This window comes from Diabrotica virgifera, chromosome 6, assembly GCF_917563875.1.
Source record: "Diabrotica virgifera virgifera chromosome 6, PGI_DIABVI_V3a".
In the NCBI taxonomy this organism is placed as follows: domain Eukaryota; kingdom Metazoa; phylum Arthropoda; class Insecta; order Coleoptera; family Chrysomelidae; genus Diabrotica; species Diabrotica virgifera.
The window spans coordinates 190,593,870-190,613,443 of NC_065448.1; the positions used below are offsets into that span (position 1 = coordinate 190,593,870).

Consider the following 19,574-nt stretch of genomic DNA (forward strand, 5'->3'; position numbering starts at 1 on the left):
AATGTATCTATAATATTTATAATCGTAATAATATGTATTCTAATAACCTGATTTTTGATTACAAAAAAGACGAAGAGATTATGTACAATTATTAAATAATCATATTTCTCAGTGTATAGGTATTTAAAAACTTATTAACATGTTAAATTATATATTAGGTCCTCTATAATATTTACAATCTTAAACTAAATGAATAACATACCAATTTGCAGAAAATGTAAACACAATCACGTACTGCGCATGCGCATAGCGGATAGAGAAGGAGATTGTCCTTGCATCAAAAGAAGCGGTCATGCAGATTTACGGATATCAAAATCGAATGCTCACTTTGTTCCCGCAATGTATCAAATGCAAAAATATACCGAATTTTTACAAATATTTATTATACAGTATAATGACCTCAAAAAGATACAGCGGTTGCATTATTCGCCAGCAAAAAAGAGAACAAATAAAAACTAATTATGTATTAATTACCAGATAATACAAATAGTCCAAGATGTGGGTGAAAAATAGGTCGATTTCAGGATATAGGTCAGGAATTTTTGAAACCGATCGGGTGTTTTAAAGGACGATGCCCGGAATAACGTCTATTAAAATATAACCAAATATTTTGTGAGCTTTATTATTTATGACGTTTTTCACTTGTTAAATTTGCAATTTTTAAAGATTTTTAATTTTGCAGCTTAGGATATTCATTTTAGAGAAAAAATTTTTCATAGAAAGTTGTAGTAAATTAAATAACCTACAATTTTAGGGAAGTTTCATTTCGTTAATTTGTTATTGCAAAACAACCTGCGAAAAGGCCAAAATGGCCGTTATTTGGAATTGCATTATTTATTGTAAAATTAACATTTTTATACTTAAGGCTTTAAAGATCTTTTAATTCCCGATAATATTATAAATTGTTTATTCCGAGAGGTCAACTGTCGAAGGCTATAACTTTTTAAAAGAAATCCTAGAGAGTTAATCCTTGAACCTCTTGATCCTCTTTCTGATGATTTATGTATATTTTTATATGTTTATATAAATAAATGCGTAAAACATTTTTTAACCTCTTATTTCGGGTTTGAAAATAGGGGTGAAAATTTCGTTATAAACGTTTAGAACTGAAGCGACCCCTATACATTATACATCTTATGAGTTTCTAACTTGCAGATTATTGTTGCTGAATACAAAACGAAGATTTAAAATAAAATAAAAATTTTCTATGACTGAAGTCGAGATTTTTTTTAAATCGTAGTGACTTTATTTATAACAATTAAAAATTATTTTAGTCATTGACTAAAGAAAGACTTGTTTTATCTTAAAATAAAAATTATTTTAAAATAAACTTATAAAAGATATAATTATTAAAAATGATTTTAAAAGTGGAATGGAGATTAATTTTTCTTTACGATTGTGATTTATTGTGTTTGGTTGCCCTTAGCAACTTATAGTACATATAATCACGGTTTTTGCTCAAAATTTTAAAGAACCGCTTGGATTGACATGAATTTTGGCATATACATAGATACAATGTCAAAGAAGAAAAGTGATATTAGTCCGATGTGTGCTTTTGCCATAGGGGTGAGTTTCACTCCTTATAAAGGGTAAAAAAATATACGTTCAAAGCAGTCCAAAAATGGATAAACTGACTAATTTTAAGCAACTTTAATTTTGTTTTATTGCGCTTTTTCACTAAGTTTAGTACTTTTCGAGTTATTTGCGAGTAACTTCATTCATTTTTCAACAAAGAAAATATGTTTTGGACGGTTTAAATTTTTAAAGTTTTTTGCGAGTAAATATGAAAATTTTTTGATAGAAAAAACACATTTTCAGAGGTTTTTTGCGGATAACTCAAAAAGGAAGTATTTTTTTGAAAAAAATATTCTTAGCAAAAATATAGCCCATAAAAAAGTAAAAAAAACGCATTTTTTGGCTGTTTGGTCATAACAGATTAGCAAAATTAAACTTGTCATAGCTCAAATTGTAGGTTTTTTAATTAACTACAACTTCCTATTTAAAAGTTTTTCTCTAGGATGAATATCCTAAGCTGCAAAATTAAAAATCTTTAAAAATTGCAAATTTAACAAATGAAAACCGTCATAAATAAAAAAGCAAACAAAATTTTTGATTACATTTTAGGAGAGGTTATTCCTGGCTTCGTCCTTTACGAAACCTGGTAGGTTTCAAAAAATTCCTAAATTATAACACATTTTTTAACCCACAGCCTAGAGTAAAAGTAGGGTTCACATTAATCTTCTCCTGTATGATGTAATCTAACAAGGATAACACAAGTATCTCTGATACTGAATTAATTGAAGTCTCTCCTTCGTACTCTATTAGCATAACTTGACTAGACAATATTGATATACTCCGACGTTTATGGTGCACCAATGAATTAGGAAAATACAATATTCAAGGAGCCTGGAGGAATTTAAAGCCCGAGAAAATTAACAGACTTATTTATTTTCTGTTTTAATAAAAATATTAAATTAAAACAACCACTTACCGAAGAAAAGGGACCCACAAGTGTTATTACAGAGTTACGTCTTCAGTCGACATAATACTGCTTGCGGACAGCAGAGGAGGAATGAAAGTTTTATGCCGGATTTATACTCAGCCATTGCCACTGCTGCTGCCACTGCCGAAAATATTGCCCGAAATACGATATCGACGAGAGTGAGGTGTTCACATCAGTTCCTCGCCAATGTCCGTACAACTCATTTACCGAACGACTCTCAAGAATGGAATGTGACGACAGCATCGTCTTGCTCCCTTACTCACTTGCCGCTTTGCCGGCGGCAAGTGAGAGAGAGAGAGAGAGAGAGAGAGAGAGAGAGAGAGAGAGAGAGAGAGAGAGAGAGAGAGAGAGAGAGAGAGAGAGAGAGAGAGAGAGAGAGAGAGAGTGGTTGAATGTGAATACTTACTCGCGCTCGCGCTGCCAGTCCTTTGACTTCCATCTGGAAAACCGACTTTTGAAAGAGCGCCGTGCAATTACAGTAGCATGAGCAGCAGCAGCGCGAGTGAGCTATGTACATATTCACGCTGCCCACTTATCTGCCCAATTCCCTGTCCAACAGGACTGAGTGTAAATGGGGTATTAGTTGATTGTATTACGCAGTACTGCGAGAGGTATGGAATGGCTCTGAATCGCCAATGTCCTTAAAGCAGTGGTCGGCAAACTTTTCAGCCAAAGAGCCAAATATGAACATTATAAAAATTTTAAAAAAATTGGGAGCCAAATCTGCTTGTTCAGCAAACCTTTATTGCACTTAATAAAACTAAAGGGTCTTGCCGGTTAAGATAGTGAAAACAACCCCAGCAGACGACAGCAGATTTGAAATTCGCAGACGACAATAGTTTTGTTCTCTGACAACCTCCAGGTTGTCCTCTGAGTACCAACCTCTGACTACCAAGGAGATAGGTACAATGCTACATGAACTTCAGTTAGTGTGTGCCAGTGTAGGTCTTCAAACAAACATTTCCAAAACAAAATTCATTACAAACCTAGTACCTAGCGGAAATATCAATATTGGAGACAACGAAGTAAAGCTAGTGGAAAAATACATATACCTTGGGCACGAAATAAAGATCACAAGAGATAACCAAACATGCGAACTACGAAGAAGAATAAACCTAGCATGGGCAGCCTATGGAAAACTCAAAGACATCTTTAAAGGCGATATACCAATTTCTTTAAAACGTAAAACATTTGACCAATGTGTGTTGCCTGTGATGACTTATGGTGTCGAAACTTTGACATTGACAGCTACAACTTCTAAAATGCTGCAAATAGCTCAAAGGAAAATGGAAAGGTCAATGCTGAGCATATCGCTTCGTGACCGAGTTATAAATGAAGACAGGATGAAGAACAGGAGTTACCGATGTAATTTCCCGAATTGCCCCCTGAAATGGAACTGGGCCGGACACGTCGCCCGAATCAGTGATGCGAGGTGGACGAAGAGATTACTTGAGTGGAGGCCGAGATTAGACAAAAGAAGTAGAGGAAGACCCCCTACTCGTTGGACTGATGATTTCAACAAAATGTCAAGAAATTGGATGCAAAGTGCTCAAAATAGAGCACAATGGACAAAAATGAGGGAGGCCTATGTCCAGCAGTAGACGCAAAGGGCTGGATGATGATGATATTACTACAGATATCATATTATGTGGAGACCCCTCGTTCTATTATCTAAGTATCTCTGGATATCTGGTTTAAAAACTTAAATTACAGTTGAAACAAAAATTAGCAAGTTTCTTTGATATATTTTTCAGGCCATTGCTACATATCTTAACCTTTCCGTGGCCGTGCGGGGCAACTTGGTTACCCCAGATGCGGTTTTGTCTTTATAACTTTTCAAAATATTTTTATTTTTTTTATCCCTCTAGGTAATCTTAGAAAATATATTATTAAATCGTTTTTTTTTTATAAAAACTATCAAATATAATTTAAATTTTATACTAAAATTGAAATTAACTCCTCGGGGCACACAGTGCCAGAAACCTTTGCCAGAGACATTCAACAATATACAAGTCGAAGATGCAGCTTTTGTGTCAGGGCACGTGATATAAAGACTTAAATATCATGTAGTACATGCAGAAAACAAATTTGTACCATACATCGAGAAGAAAGTAAAACATTTTTATGCCCTGACTGTAAAAATAGGGAATAAGATCAAATTGTAATTACAGGTAAAAATAAAAAAAAATGTAAATCTGTTTAATAATAAAAACAAGTTATTTCAGTTACTAGTGCCTTATTATACAGGGTGTCCCGAAAAGAATGGTCATAAATTATACCACACATTCTGGGGTCAAAAATAGTTCGATTGAACCTAACTTACCTTAGTACAAATGTGCTCACAAAAAAAGTTACAGCCCTTTGAAGTTACAAAATGAAAATCGATTTTTTTCAATATATCGAAAACTATTAGAGATTTTTTATTGAAAATGGACATCTATAATTCTTATGTCAGGAACATCTTAAAACAAAATTATAGTGAAATTTGTCCACCCCATAAAAAATTTATGGGGATTTTGTTCCCTTAAACCCCCCCAAACTTTTGTGTACGTTCCAATTAATTCATTATTGTGGTACCATTAGTTAAACACAACGTTTTTAAAACTTTTTTGCCTCTTAGTATTTTTTCGATAAGCTAGTTTTTATTGAGATGCGACTTCTTTTTCAATATATTTACGTAAAAATTTTATGGGGGTTTTGTTCCTTTAAACCCCCCTAATGTTTGTGTATGTTCCAATTAAACTATTATTGTGGTACCATTAGATAAACACAGTGTTTTTAAAACTTTTGTCTCTTAGTCTTTTGTTCTTAAGTCACCTTTTATCGAGATGTAGCTTCTTTTTCAAAATATACCTAAAAATGTAAATTATAAATAAATTTTCAGATTATTAACCGGTCTCTATAACCGTACTTAACCATATACAAATATGTGGTGGATTCGACAAATATTCAAAATATCTCGATAAAAACTGGCTTATCGAAAAACTACTAAGAGGCAAAAAAGTTTTAAAAATAATGTGTTTAACTAATAGTGCCACAATAATAATTTAATTGGAACGTACACAAAAGTTTGGGGGGGGGTTTAAGGGAACAAAACCCCCATAAAATTTGTATGGGGTGCATAAATTTTACTTAATTTTTTTTTAAGATATTGCTGTCGTAAAAATGCTACATGTCAATTTTCAATAAAAAATCTCTGAGAGTTTTCGATATATGAAAAAAAATCGATTTTCATTTTGTAACTTCAAAGGGCTGTAACTTTTTTTGTGTGCACTATTGTATATAGGTAAGTGAGGTTCAACCTATTTTTGACCCCTGAATCTGTGGTATAATTTATGAACAATCTTTTCGGGACACCCTGTATAACTTTCCAAACAATAATGTAAAATTTAAATGAAATATTAAAGTATTTTAGTGGGGTAACATAGTTACCCCGCACGGCCTGCAGCGTAAGTTTTTATAGCACGGTTCCGGAAAGGTAAAGGTCAAATGCAAAAACTATTTCGAAACTGGGCTCTACCCTTTATTTTTATGTAATATCACAATATTTAATAATTTAAACTAGAGTCATAATATATATCAATAAATAGTATGAAGAACAAACATGGTGTCACTCTTTATATGCCTACGATAACCTACGATACGTTTATATAGTATATATTTATGTCCTTTAAAACTTTTAACAGACAATTTACCTACATTTTACCTTAAATACAACATACCCGAGACCAACATATATATTAAACTATACAATTATAACGACAAAATTTTATTATCAATTTTAAAATTATGTGCAAATAACTAACTTTTGTTATAATCAACGATGAAGGTTTGATAAAAAAATATCTCTTTATCTTTTAGTGTACATTGGACGAAAACAATAATCTTATAAATCGCGAATGAAATTAAAGCACAACAACACAATTGCCAATACATCTTAAGGCACATATCCATTGGTGCTCCGTGTCACTGCTCCAATGGATACGGCATGCGCTCCCCTACATATAAACCGTCACCGATTGGATCGCCGAGGGTGAGCGCCGAGCGGGAGTACCAACGTATCTACTATGTGGAGCTGCTACACGGAGCACGGAACACCAACCTAATGGATACGTACCTTTATAGTGTAAAATCATATCGAAAAACAAGTACTTTGACAATAATTATTACATTAAATTACCTATAACTAACTTTCAATTAAATATTAAAAGGATTCTAAGTCAGAAAACATTTTTTTTTTCAGGAAAAGTTAAAATCTTTGATCTTTAATAACTCAAAAAGTATTGATTTATTGATTACAAATTTTGCTTAGAATTTGTTTCTCTATCGATTTATAGGATTATTTTTAATAAAATAATTTTCACCCACAAGAAGGGGTGGCATCGACCCCCAGCGTGAAAGCGCCAGTTGTCACGCACCACTTTTGTTTCTTAAGGTGTCTTCTAACTACTCACCAATTTTCATGAAAATAGATGGATGTTTAACGAAATCGGAGGTGAAAATCTTTAGTTACTGCACTAACTATGATTTCAAATATTTCAAGAAGTATTTTAAAAAGTACCCTCATTTTGATTACTTAATTATTACCATAGTTTAAAAATTTGCTAAATTTAATATTTCAGATTATATTTTTAATATGACTGTTTCACATATAAACATCTTTATATTTATTTTATAATAAAATTTTATCGTTATTTTAAAAAAATCAACATTAAATATTTGAATCACCCTTTAAAATCTCAATTTTTATTACCAAAGAATATTAGATAAAAATAGGTATATATTACAAAGTTACAAATACCCAATATTCCTACATTTTAATGGTAAATTTTGATACAATTTTTTAATAACTTTATTGTTTACAATTTAAAATATGGTATCAAGTAATAGGTTATATTTATATTTATTCTTTAAAAAATCAATTACACGTTTATCACAGAACTTTTTTAAACAAAAAATCCACGTCAAAGTTGTAATAGTTCATGCATTTGATATTACCGATGACTCTAAATTCTCTTTAGTAGATTACACTCAGAAACTAATACTTTAATCTTTTACGAAATTGCTTACTAATAATGATACACTGAGAGACTAGGTCTTGGACCCACACTTAACAAAAATTATTACCTTCCTCATGAGACTTCGTTTATTCACTTATTCACGTCGAGTCAGAAAACTTTTCTAATACGGAAAATTTTCGGGAGAGGGACGTTTAGTAAATATAGAGGTTTCTCAACTTTGGTGCATGCGGCATACTGTAAAGAGACCGAAATCATTAGACCGAAAGCAGTAGACCGAACTCATTAGACCGAAAAGCACTTTACCGATACCTCACTAGACCTAACAGTAGGAGACCGAAAAGCAGGAGACCGAAAAGCATTAGGTACATAATACAGGGTGCTCAAAAGATTGTACTCTGAGTAAGGGTAACATCAATCACCCTGCACCTTTTATCCATAATGGTTGTTGTCATAATCATGAAATTCAATTTACCGTTAATTTCTTTTTACTTGTCGCAGTAAAAGAGACAAGACAAATGTAATTACAACTAAATGTCATTTGGATGCTTATTAGAAATAGGTAAAATGGTGTTAACCTCACTCTACCCTTAATTTATTTTTACCTTCACTAATTTGTTTAACGGATGAAAATTATTTCATATCAGACTGTACAGTACAGTACTGTACTGTACACAGCATACAAAAATAATACAAAAAAACACAATAAACAAAAAGACAGATATACAAAATCTTAGCATGATTTACTGCAATCTTTTTTAATTTATGTACCATTTCGGTCTAATGCTGTTCGATCTAGTGAGGTTTCGGTAAAGTGCTTTTCGGTCTAATGAGTTCGGTCTAATGATTTCGGTGTAATTGTCGTGTACCGACAACTGGAGTACCCTTATTAATTTGTCGGACAATATTACCAGTTAATTGTAAAGATTTATATCAAACAATCCTGCAAAAATAAGCTGTAAGGGTATAAATTTTATGACTCTTTATGATGCGTGCTCCTCGCCCCACCTCCACATAGGGGGCACTATGGAGTCATAAATGAAGATTTTTTTGTAGAATTGTTTAATAAAAATACCTACTTTACAATTACTGGTAATACTTTCCGATACATTTTTTGGGGTGCTCTAATTTTAGTGGATGAATGTGTTCTAATGCGGCCAATATTATAGTGGTAATTACATTATTATCAAATCTTCTGTTTTTCTGAAAATCTAATGAACGTTCTTATTTTAAATAGAATACTAATAGAATAGTTTTGAAGTCCTTAAGAAATACTGATTATTTTTCATTTTATATTTCCTATACATAAATGCCACAATTTCGGAGTTATTGCTACATTTATTAAAAAAAATCTAGGAAGAAAAAAACGTACCTCAGTTTCCTTGATATGGAAAAAGCATTCGACAAAGTCCCTAGATCAAAAGTATGGAAATGTCTGAAGAACAGAAACATACCAGAGAAGCTTATACAGGTAACTAAATCAATATACAGAGACACTAGAAACCGTGTGATAAGTAAAAATATGATATCTGACCAGTTCAGAACAACTGAAGGTGTAAGACAAGGGGGAAGCTTGAGCCCGTTACCTACTATTTATTACTTTTATGGACGAAATAATAAAAGAAACAAAAACAAAAGTCAGGCCATTACACATAGGGTATAGAAATCTGAAAAGCACGGAGATAGCAGATTGTACATTTGCCGACGATGTAGTAATTTTAGCAGCGACTGAAGACGAGCTACAAAGAAGCGTAAAAACATGGAACACAGTTTTAAAAAAGTATGGTATGACTATGAACAAAGAGAAATCGAAGGTAATGGTAATAGCTAAAGAAAGAGAGGATGTGCATGTCCAGGTAGATGATACAGAGATTAGACAGGTACAATCATTCGAGTACTTGGAAGTAACCATTGAAGAAACAGGTAGACAGGGAGCTGAGATCAACAAAAGAATTGATAAAGTGAATAGACTGTACCACGCAATAGGAAAAACAATTATTAACAAGAAAGAAGTATCGAAACATACGAAAATCAAGGTATTTAAGGCTATATACAGACCAGTACTTACATACGGATGTGAATCCTGGGTACTAAATAGACAACAGAAAAGTAAGATACAGGCAGCAGAAATGAGGTATCTACGCAGAGTTCAAGCAGTCACTAGAAGGGATAGGGTAAGAAATAACTACATAAGAGAAGAACTGAAAATCGAGACAATGATGGAGTATGTTGAAAAAAAACAATTAAGTTGGTGGGGTCATCTACAACGACTACAGAAAGAAGTACCAGTTAAAAAGATATGGGAAACGAAGGTGCAGGGAAAAAGAAGTAGAGGAAGACCGAGAGAGACATGGAACGAAGTGATGGCAAGGATTCTGGACAAAAAAGGAATAGCATGGAACGAAGCAAAGGCGATGGCACAGGACAGGAAACAATGGAAGAGATTTGTGCACTGTTAACAGAGCACACGTTAATACCTACACCCGAGAGGGTAGAAGGTCTAAAGATTATATATATTATTAAAAAAAAATTACAAATTATAAAAATCAATTTTTTTGACCCGGGTTGATATTATTTTAGGTTCTTTGGATCATTTGAAACAAAAAATGTCTTATGTAATTTTGCTCAAAAGTTAATCGTTTCCGAGTTATAAACAATTTAAAACTGAAAAAAATCGAAAAATGACGATTTCTAGGTTTAAAAACACAAGTAAAAAATATCATTTTTTAAACTAAGAAGCACCTTAATTCAAGTTCAAATCTTATTGTATAGGTACCGATAAGCGATTTGGTCTTATTTCATTTTAAAACATTATTTTTTAGTTGTTAATGCAGCCCGATCGCCCGTCCTCTCATATGAGCTTTATTAACAATTAAAAAAAACAATGTTTTAGAATGAAACATGCCAAAAAGTACTTATAGGGATATGATAGAAAAATACTTGAGCTTGAATTTAGGTACTTTCCAATTTAAAAAATGATTTTTGTACTTGTGTTTTTGAACCTTGAAGATCGTCATTTTTAGATTTTTTCCAGTTTTAAATTGTTTATAGCTCGGAAATGGAAAATTTAGAGGAAAATAAAATTACAAAAGACCTTTTTTGTTCCCAATGATACAAAGAACCCAAAATAATGTCTACCGGGGACGAAAAAATTGATATTTATAATTAATTAAACATTTTTTTTAATAATTGGAGCAACAACTCCTAAATTATGGTATTTAGGTATAGGGAATATAGCATGAAAAATAATTAGTATTTTTTAGGGACCTTCAAAAGGCAAAAAATATACAGGGTGTTCCATTTAAAATATGAAAATTCATTAGATATCCAGAAAAACGGAAGACTTGACAACAATGTAATTACCACTATAATATCGGTCGCATTAAAGCACACTTACCCACTACAATTTATAAAAATAGTTTAAGCGGTTTACGAGAAATTACCGTGTTTCCATACTTTCTCGATACCCTGTATAAAACACAGACGGTTAAAAGTTCGACCTATATTAATGATATGAATGAAAATATGAAGTTCTGTTAGAAATTTAAACGAACTCTTAAAAATTTTTGAAAAGCGATAAAAGTCTCTTATAACGTTAGGTCATAAAAAATTTCGTAAAAAATAAAAAACATTCCTTATGATATGGATAAATCAGTAGTTAACCAGCGTAATTTTTAATTTTTACTGTAACTTAATAGCAAAATCTTAATCATTCGTATGTCTCTGAATGTAATCTACACATAATTTAGAAAGCACAGTATATACTTTATGATCTTCATGAAATGATTGTCTTCTATACTAAAATGTCCTAGTCTTTAGTTGCTGTAGTCGAAAGACTCCATTTCTGAAAATCGGGAGTCTTGTTTTTGCAGTCTTTGTGTGCATTCCTTCAAATAGGAATCTTGTATCCTGTACATACCAGAATTGGCTTGGAACATTAAGGTTTCCAATATTCGCTCATTCTTGATAGCTTTTGATGGTAACACAACCTGTAAAACATGAAAAATGATATCAAATTTTCACCAAAAAAAGATTTTCTAATTTACGTTTTAACACAAAGTCGATTTTTAACAGAATTCTGTAGTATTTACATAAAAAAGTTCATAAAATGACATTTTTGGGAACTCTCATAACGGACCAACTAGATCCAGACATAGCAGTAAGCACCTCAGTTTATAACTAAGACAAATAATTGTTAAGTGTTATGCTTGGTCTGTACTCTTGTATATGGTGCAGAAGTGTGAACACTAAAGGTACCGACCATGAACTTAACTATACTAAGGTAACTTACCTTGATGAGCTCCTGTGGCGTTATCCTATACAGCTTAAGATCTCTAGCTAGTCTTTCCATTATACACTTAAATTCTAACTTGGCATCGAGTTTACTAGAAGTCTTTGTACGAATTTTGTGCCTTGCCCATGCCAGCATCGCTTCGAATTTCAGGACTTCAGCTACTTCCAGATTCCTGTAAATGTCAAAATGCTAAAGATAAAATTTGATTATCTAAATATCAGTACCATAAAATTTATTAACTTCCAGATATATCATCAGCGATTACTGCACAAATATGTCTCCACTCGACAATACGTTGTGTCCATCGATTGCCTGATAATCTGGCGACGTGTCCTGTCCAATTCCACTTTGGGGACGCGATTCTTTCGACAGCTTCTGTTGTTTTTGTTCTAGCACGTATATCTTCTTTTGGGGTTCGGTCTCTCGGAGAGAAACCCAACGTCTGGTGATTCATGGACCTCTGAGGTAGGCGAATCTTGTTCACTACCTTTTTTTGTTCATGTTAACGTTTCTGCTCCATAAGTGCGTACAGGCAACACACACTGGTCAAATATTTTCCTTTTCGGGTACATGGATAAGTCTAAATTAAATACATAATTTAATTTACAAATAATGCTGTCCAGGCTAATCCTGTTCGACCGAGTTTCATGTCACAAGTATTTATAAGATTCAGTCTGCTCAATATCCCTTCCATCAACAACAATATTATGATTTAGCACCAGATAAGTCATTATTTGCGTCTTCTTCATGTTAGCCGGTAGTCAGACCTCTAAACAAGCGTGATATAATTTATTAAACATTATTATTGCATCATCCATACGATCAGCTATAAGGACGGTGTCATCTGCAAATCTCGAATAACTAAGCTTATCTCCATTTATTTATTTTGATATGTACCATATTCGTTTAGATCTGCCTTCTTACAAGAAGTTTGTTCTAAAAGGGTCGTGAATAGCTTTGGTGAGATGGTGTCTCCTTGTCGTACTCCTCGCTGTAAACAGAAATTATTTGTTTCGTGTTTAGATAGTGTTGCTAATAAAATATATCAAATAATATAATAGTTGTTATTTTATTCTTTCGAATAGTTTCTGTCTCAAACACAGACTGTAATACTGCGCAAAGACGCCATCCCCTACCGGCACCTTTAAAATCTGTGCACTGTATACGTATCTAATTTTACACGATTCATTTTATTACCTTGGTAGAGATTACCATATCTAGCAAATAAAAATTAAAAAATACATTACCTGCACATAATCATCTGCACCATCGATTCGCTTAGATTGAGAAATTCGGTAGTTTGAAATAAAGTAGAAGCTCTTGTTTCTACAAAAGCTAATATCATATTAACAAGTTCAGAGGCCGAAGTATACCTCCAATAATAATTCTCTAACGAACACAACATACAACACACAACTTCTATTCTTAAAAACTGTTTGGCGTGGTGGAAACATGCTTGCAGAAGTTCCGGCAAATCATAATGCTCAGCTGCACAAATAAGACCGGGAATAGTGGAGCATGTAAGAGGACACGACCCTGTATGAAGATAATCCAGAAGAACTCGAAACGTCTCAGCATCGAATTCAATAATGGAAAATTCAGTCTGGGCAAGTTTCGCTCTATCCACTTTCTGAGCATCCGCGCACACGCTCAACCTTGGAACGGGTAGTTGCGACAACGAAGGCTTTTCCTTTCCGTCCTTGTCTTTACCGTCTTTATCTAAAAAATATACATATTAATAAGTAATTTTCAACAGAACACCTATAATACTTGAACAGTCTTGGCTGCTGGCCCATTTCTTTTTGTCCTCAGCAGAAAGCTGCTGAGCATTGTGTTTTCTTATAGATCTACCCCAACCTGCTGTTATCGTTCCTAATCTTGTAAAGGCCCTTTTTACCATGGGAGAGCTGGGTACGCTCTTTGGTCGCGGAGATTCTATGTCTGGAACTTGAAGGAAGTTGCTACTTTTAGGTCGAGCTTGTTGAGGACTGAGTAGTGTAGGAACAGGTCTAGCTAGAAGTTCTGCTACAGGAACTTGCGGAGATCCAAATCCTGTTTGAATACCATAAAGCATTTCCTGAAAGACTCGACTCCGAACCTAAAATGATATTCGTTTAAGATAACACATCGTTCAATTCAATATATTTATTAAATAAGTTAATAATGTTCTGAAGCTATTTGCTTGTGGCATTTTTATAATCAACAATTTTAAATGGGAAATAAGCCACAATTTTACCAAAAAAATTATTTTATTAACGTTTCGAAGCCCAAATCGGGTTTCTTTGTCAAAATACGAAACGTTAATAAAATCATTTTTTTGGTAAAATTGTGGCTTATTTCCCATTTAAAATAGTTGATTATAAGTTAATAAGTTCTGTATTTGTCTAACAATTTAACTTTACTTTTCATCTGAAAACAAAATATAAGTTCTCCTATTCCATTTCATAATCCCTCTTCAACCGCGGGGGTTACGTTCCGAAGAAAAAGGTGTGGTTGGTGAAACCGTGGATGGCGAGGGATCCACGATCCAAAGAAGAATATGACATATTTATAATCCCAATTTGGATACGTACGGTCGGAAAAATGAAAGAATATGGCTTTTCATCGATTGTCGTGTGTTTCAAGCTTCTGTCATGTGTTGTATAATCTGTGTATAATATTTCTATACATGGATTATACGACATATGACAGAATCTCGAAATAAATGACTGTGAATGAAAAGCCCCATGAACGATCACATCAATCACTTATTTTGTATTTGCTGTCTTTTTCTATAAATAACAAACGTTTGTTATAGAAAAAGACAGCAAATACAAAATCAGTAATTAATGTAATCGTTCATGGGTATTCTTTGATTTTCCGACTGTATAGTATGTATGTGGGTGTCCCAATAAGAATGTCGCTCAGCCATATCTCAGGAACCGTTTATAGTACAGCTTTGGGAAAAAATTTTTTATAAGAAAAGTTGCCTCGAGAAAAGCCTGGAAATTATTTTCATAATTGTAAGTCCACCGCTAGAGGGCGTAATTGAATATCAAAAATTAAAAAATCGAAATTTTACAAAATTTGCCTAATGAAAGGGCACTGGAAATCCGATTATCGTATTCTTTATAAAATTCTGCGCATATTTTATTTCACAAGTTTAAGTCTACCTGTGCAAATAAGAGGTAGGAGTGAGTGGGAACCTTGTTATGAAAAAATCGTTGTAAGTCCGGTTCTGCTTAATCCATTTTTGGAAACTTGGTCTTATTAAAAACAGCTTTTTTCGCCAATGTAACAGTTATAATTTGAAAACAGCCTATTACGTAATATGCCGGCTAGGAGGCGCTATTTATTTTCTTTTTAGAAATCTAGTTTTCTTTGGAAAATATTAAATACAAGTATGTATTTTTTTTCCTGTATTACAAAATTAGACTAAATTAGCAACAGAATACCGAAAACCGCATGTCTATACATTTTTTCTAGCTCGAGATCGAGATATCTTAAGAAACGTGTAAATTTTAAACATAACTGTTGCTGTCATGTAAGTGGAAATATATAGAAGCAAGCAGTGTGCTATGGAAAAAACAAAGAAACATTTTCCAGATGTGACCGTATATAATAAATCAAAACAAAATATGAAAAACTCTACTACTGGGGTGACGTCTTTGGAGATAGTTCACTGCATATATTCTAGCCGCAACAATTTCATTTCTTATGCGTTCAAAGAATGTGGCTATCATGTCAAATGCTTCTTAGTTTGTAAGAATCATCTTGAATTTCACTCTGTATAAATTTTATATAAAATTTAATAGAAACAAACCGCAACAAACCATCAATGCACAAATTTTTATGTTTTACTGATTTGACACATGATGACTTCTTGAAGTTAATACTTCTAATAGTTCTATTTTTTTCCATAGCACACTACTTGTTTCCACTTTGACTTCCTTAACTTAGCTTACCGGTGACAATAACAGTTATATATTTATTTTAGTTGGGAATAGGATAAAATTGATAATGAAATAAAAATTAAAAATTTGTGTATAAAATCTGACGTTTTTACATTTTCTACGATTCATCGAGAGAAAAGCAAATGCGCGGAGGCAACAATTAATAAAATTTACATATTAACGCTATTTTTTTGGTATTATTTTAAGTATTAAAATTAGTGTAATATTTAAATAAAAATAAAATTAAACTGTTTAAAATATATTTATTTCGTTAAAATCATAATAGAAGTATAACTTCTTACTCGCGTACAAAGTACACACACTCTTTTTTTGTTATATTTTATAGTGTTATTTGTCTTATTGTTGTTTTGATTCATTATTTACGGTGACATCTGGACAATGTTCTTTGTTTTTTTTTCATAGCACACTACGTGCTTCTATATATTTCCACTTATATGACAGCAACAGTTATGTTTAAAATTTACACGTTTCTTAAGATATCTGGAGATAGAAAAAAGGAATCGACATGCGGTTTTCGGTATTCTGTTGCTAATTTGGTCTAATTTTGTAATACAGGAAAAAATATACATACTTGTATTTAATATTTTCCAAAGAAAACTAGATTTCAAAAAAATAGCGCCTTCTAGCCGGCGTATTACGTAATAGGCTGTTTCCAAATTATAACTATTATATTGAAGAAAAAGAGCTGTTTTCAACAAGACCAAGTTTGTAAAAATCGATTAAGCAGAACCGGACTACAGCGATTTTTTCATAACAAAGTTCCCACTCACCCCCACCTCTTATTTGCACAGGTAGACTTAAACTTGTGAAATAAAATATGCACAGAATTGTATGAAGAATACGACGATTGGATTTCCAGTTCCCTTTCATTGGGCAAATTTTGTAAAATTTCGATTTTTTAATTTTTGATATTCAATTACACCCTCTAGCGGTGGACTTACAATTATGAAAATAATTTCCAGGCTTTTCTAGGGGCAACTTTTGTTATAAATTTTTTTTCCCAAAGCTGTAGTATAAACGGTTCCTGAGATATGGCCGAGAGCCATTTTTATTGGGACACCCGGTACATAGAAAGAAATATTATGACATTGCATATCTGTGAAATAGTGTTATCATATCAACAAAAATAAAGACGCTGAGATCAGCGTCTACATTCGTCGATATTTTAAACCTTCCGAAGTATAAACTGATTGTAGTCTTACTACTAATAAGAACAAGCGCCAGTGGCGTATCATGAGTAATTTAACGCGACTGGTCAAATTATAAAAAATATATAAAAATAATAAAATATTCTCATTAAAGTTTCAACAGATATCGTAACCGCGGATAAGTGAAACCGCGGTTGATGAGTCCGCGGATAATGAGGGATTGCTGTACACAAATTTTTGCATTATTTTAACTGTATGCCGTATATTTTAAAAGGTGTCAGATACATGAAAATCCTGCAAAATGGACTAAAACAATAATCTACTTAGACTCCAGAATATTAATGATGTCATTTGAGGTGAAGAACTATCTAAGAGAATCTTCTTCTTAAGGTGCATTCTTCTTTCTCGAAGGTTTGCGATCATCATGCCTGTTTGTATTCTGTTTAAAGCTGATGTAAAAAGCTGGTTAGACAAGCAATTAATTAATTAAACCTATTCCTGAGAATGCGCAGTCATGACGTTCGTCGCCTTTCAATGCTATGATTTTCTAAAATCTTTCACTCCATGATATTATGCAGCAGCTGGTGTTCTGTTCCGTTCATCACGTGAGAAAGGTATTGTAGTTTTCATATCATTTATTTCATTATTCATTTCTGGTTCTTTTGAGTTTATTGACAAGACTTCTTCATTCGTGACTCTGTCTATGTAAGATTCAGGATTCTTCTGTAAAGCCATATCTCAAAAACTACCACTTTTCTTCTCATCGATTTAGCCAGAGTGGCTGTTTCTATACTGTAAAGGAGAATACTAAAAATACGATGTAATATCTAATCATGCACAACTATTAAAACGAATACAAAGAATAATAGAACGAAACGGAATACCACAAGAATGGAGATCAAGCATCCTAATGCCTCTCTTAAAAAAAGGAGACAAAATGGACCCAGAGAATCACCACAGTGATAACAAACAAACTAAATGAAATTGTAACCTTAGCAGAACAATAAAGTTTTAGGTCGGGAAGATCATGCACCGACGCGATGGTCTATTTATATTGTGACAAGTTCAAGAGAAATCATTAGAATACAACAAACTGGCATATTTATGTTTCTTGGACATTCTGAAGGCATTTGAAAAGGTCAAATAAAAGGATGTTTTCCATTTGTCATACGTACGAGGTACCTCTAAGAATAATTAGAACGATCGAAAACATCTACTGGCGCAACACAATAACAGTAAAAGTAGAAGATGAACTAACTGATCCAATTGAAGCTGGCAATGGGATAGGACAGTGTAAATCCCTGAGTCCTTTATTGTTCAACTTGATTGTGGATGAAATAATAAAAAAGCAAGAAATAAAAGAGGATACCAAATGAGAAAAAAAAACAACCTAAAATATTCTGCTATGCAGACGATGCAATACTAATCTCTCAAAGTGAAGATGATTTACGACGTATGCTGCACCAGTTTAATGTAAATTAGAGCTGGAGGGTCAAATAATAGAACCGAAAGCTCGAAACGGAAAGGAAATAGAAGAAATAAAAATGTAGGAAAAGAAATGAAAGGCAGAATTTACAAAACAGTCATCAGACCAATAATGATATACGCGGCAGAAACACGACCTGACACAGAAAGGACAAAAAGATTGCTCGAAACAGCGGATATGAAAACCTTTATCGATGGTAAGACACTATGAGACAGAGCTAGAAGTACAGATATACCTACGACGGAGATGCAAGGTGAACATCATTAATAACTGGGTAATAAATGCAGAATAATAGAATGAAGTGACGATATAAGCCGGATGACAACAAATAGAGACGGTTCTCCAATAGGAAGACGATCAGTGGGAAGACAAACAACAAAAAGGAGAAGAAGCAGAATATCTAAGCATGCACATTTTTATGTCGACACTCAAAGTTATATTGTAAAAAAATTGTTTCATTTTCATAAATGAGTTACGTGCAATTCAATTTCTGGTTGTTAGTTCCTTTGCAAGATCGCTATTCTCACTAACACGTTGATTGACGGACAGTGCGTCAAATATATAAGCAAGTGTTGTGACACTATATTATGTATTTTGAAAAGTAGAATAGGGAAATTGCTGAATTTCTTTTATACCCCATTCCACGAATATACGACCCTCTTGGATTATCGCAACAACGAATATTTTACGGTGCAAAATATGAAGATCGAAAGTAAATTACAAATTATATTGTTGTTTATTGGAGTACCTAATTATTATAGCAAAATACTTTCGTACTTCTTATGTTGCACACTTATGCGATAAACACCATACCGCTTATAGTTTATGGAAACAATGAGTTTTTTAATAGTTTTTGTAAACATGTGAATGACAACCATGGACGTCGTGTCATATTTCAGAAGCATCTGTAGATGTACAGTTGAGTCCACGAGTCTTTACCCGTGCGTCATCATTTAAAGCATACGAAAAAGTCGATGATAAGTCGGAAATTGAAATTTAATAAACGCATCAGCAAGTGACAGTAAGTGACTTGCTGTTGCGTTTAGTAAATTTCAATTTGCGACTTATCATCTACTTATTTCGTATGCTTTAAATGATGACGCACGGCTAAAGATTACCGGACTCAACTGTAATGTGACATTTTTTGACATCGATTTTTTGTCACAACTCGT

At 33.0% G+C, this 19,574-nt stretch overlaps 1 protein-coding gene across 1 annotated transcript in view; it reads right to left on the minus strand.

Annotated features, from left to right (window-relative positions):
• Positions 1-8,897: 8,897 nt before the first annotated feature.
• LOC114329261 (uncharacterized) overlaps positions 8,898-19,574 on the minus strand; it is a 261,832-nt gene continuing 251,155 nt past the window's right edge. The window contains exons 8-11 of the mRNA XM_028278300.2: positions 13,586-13,913; positions 13,063-13,534; positions 11,813-11,987; positions 8,898-11,510 (exon numbers count right to left, since the gene is read on the minus strand). Coding sequence (XP_028134101.2) covers positions 11,337-11,510; positions 11,813-11,987; positions 13,063-13,534; positions 13,586-13,913 — 1,149 coding nt within the window. The 3' untranslated portion in view covers positions 8,898-11,336. The remainder of the gene's footprint in view (positions 11,511-11,812; positions 11,988-13,062; positions 13,535-13,585; positions 13,914-19,574) is intronic.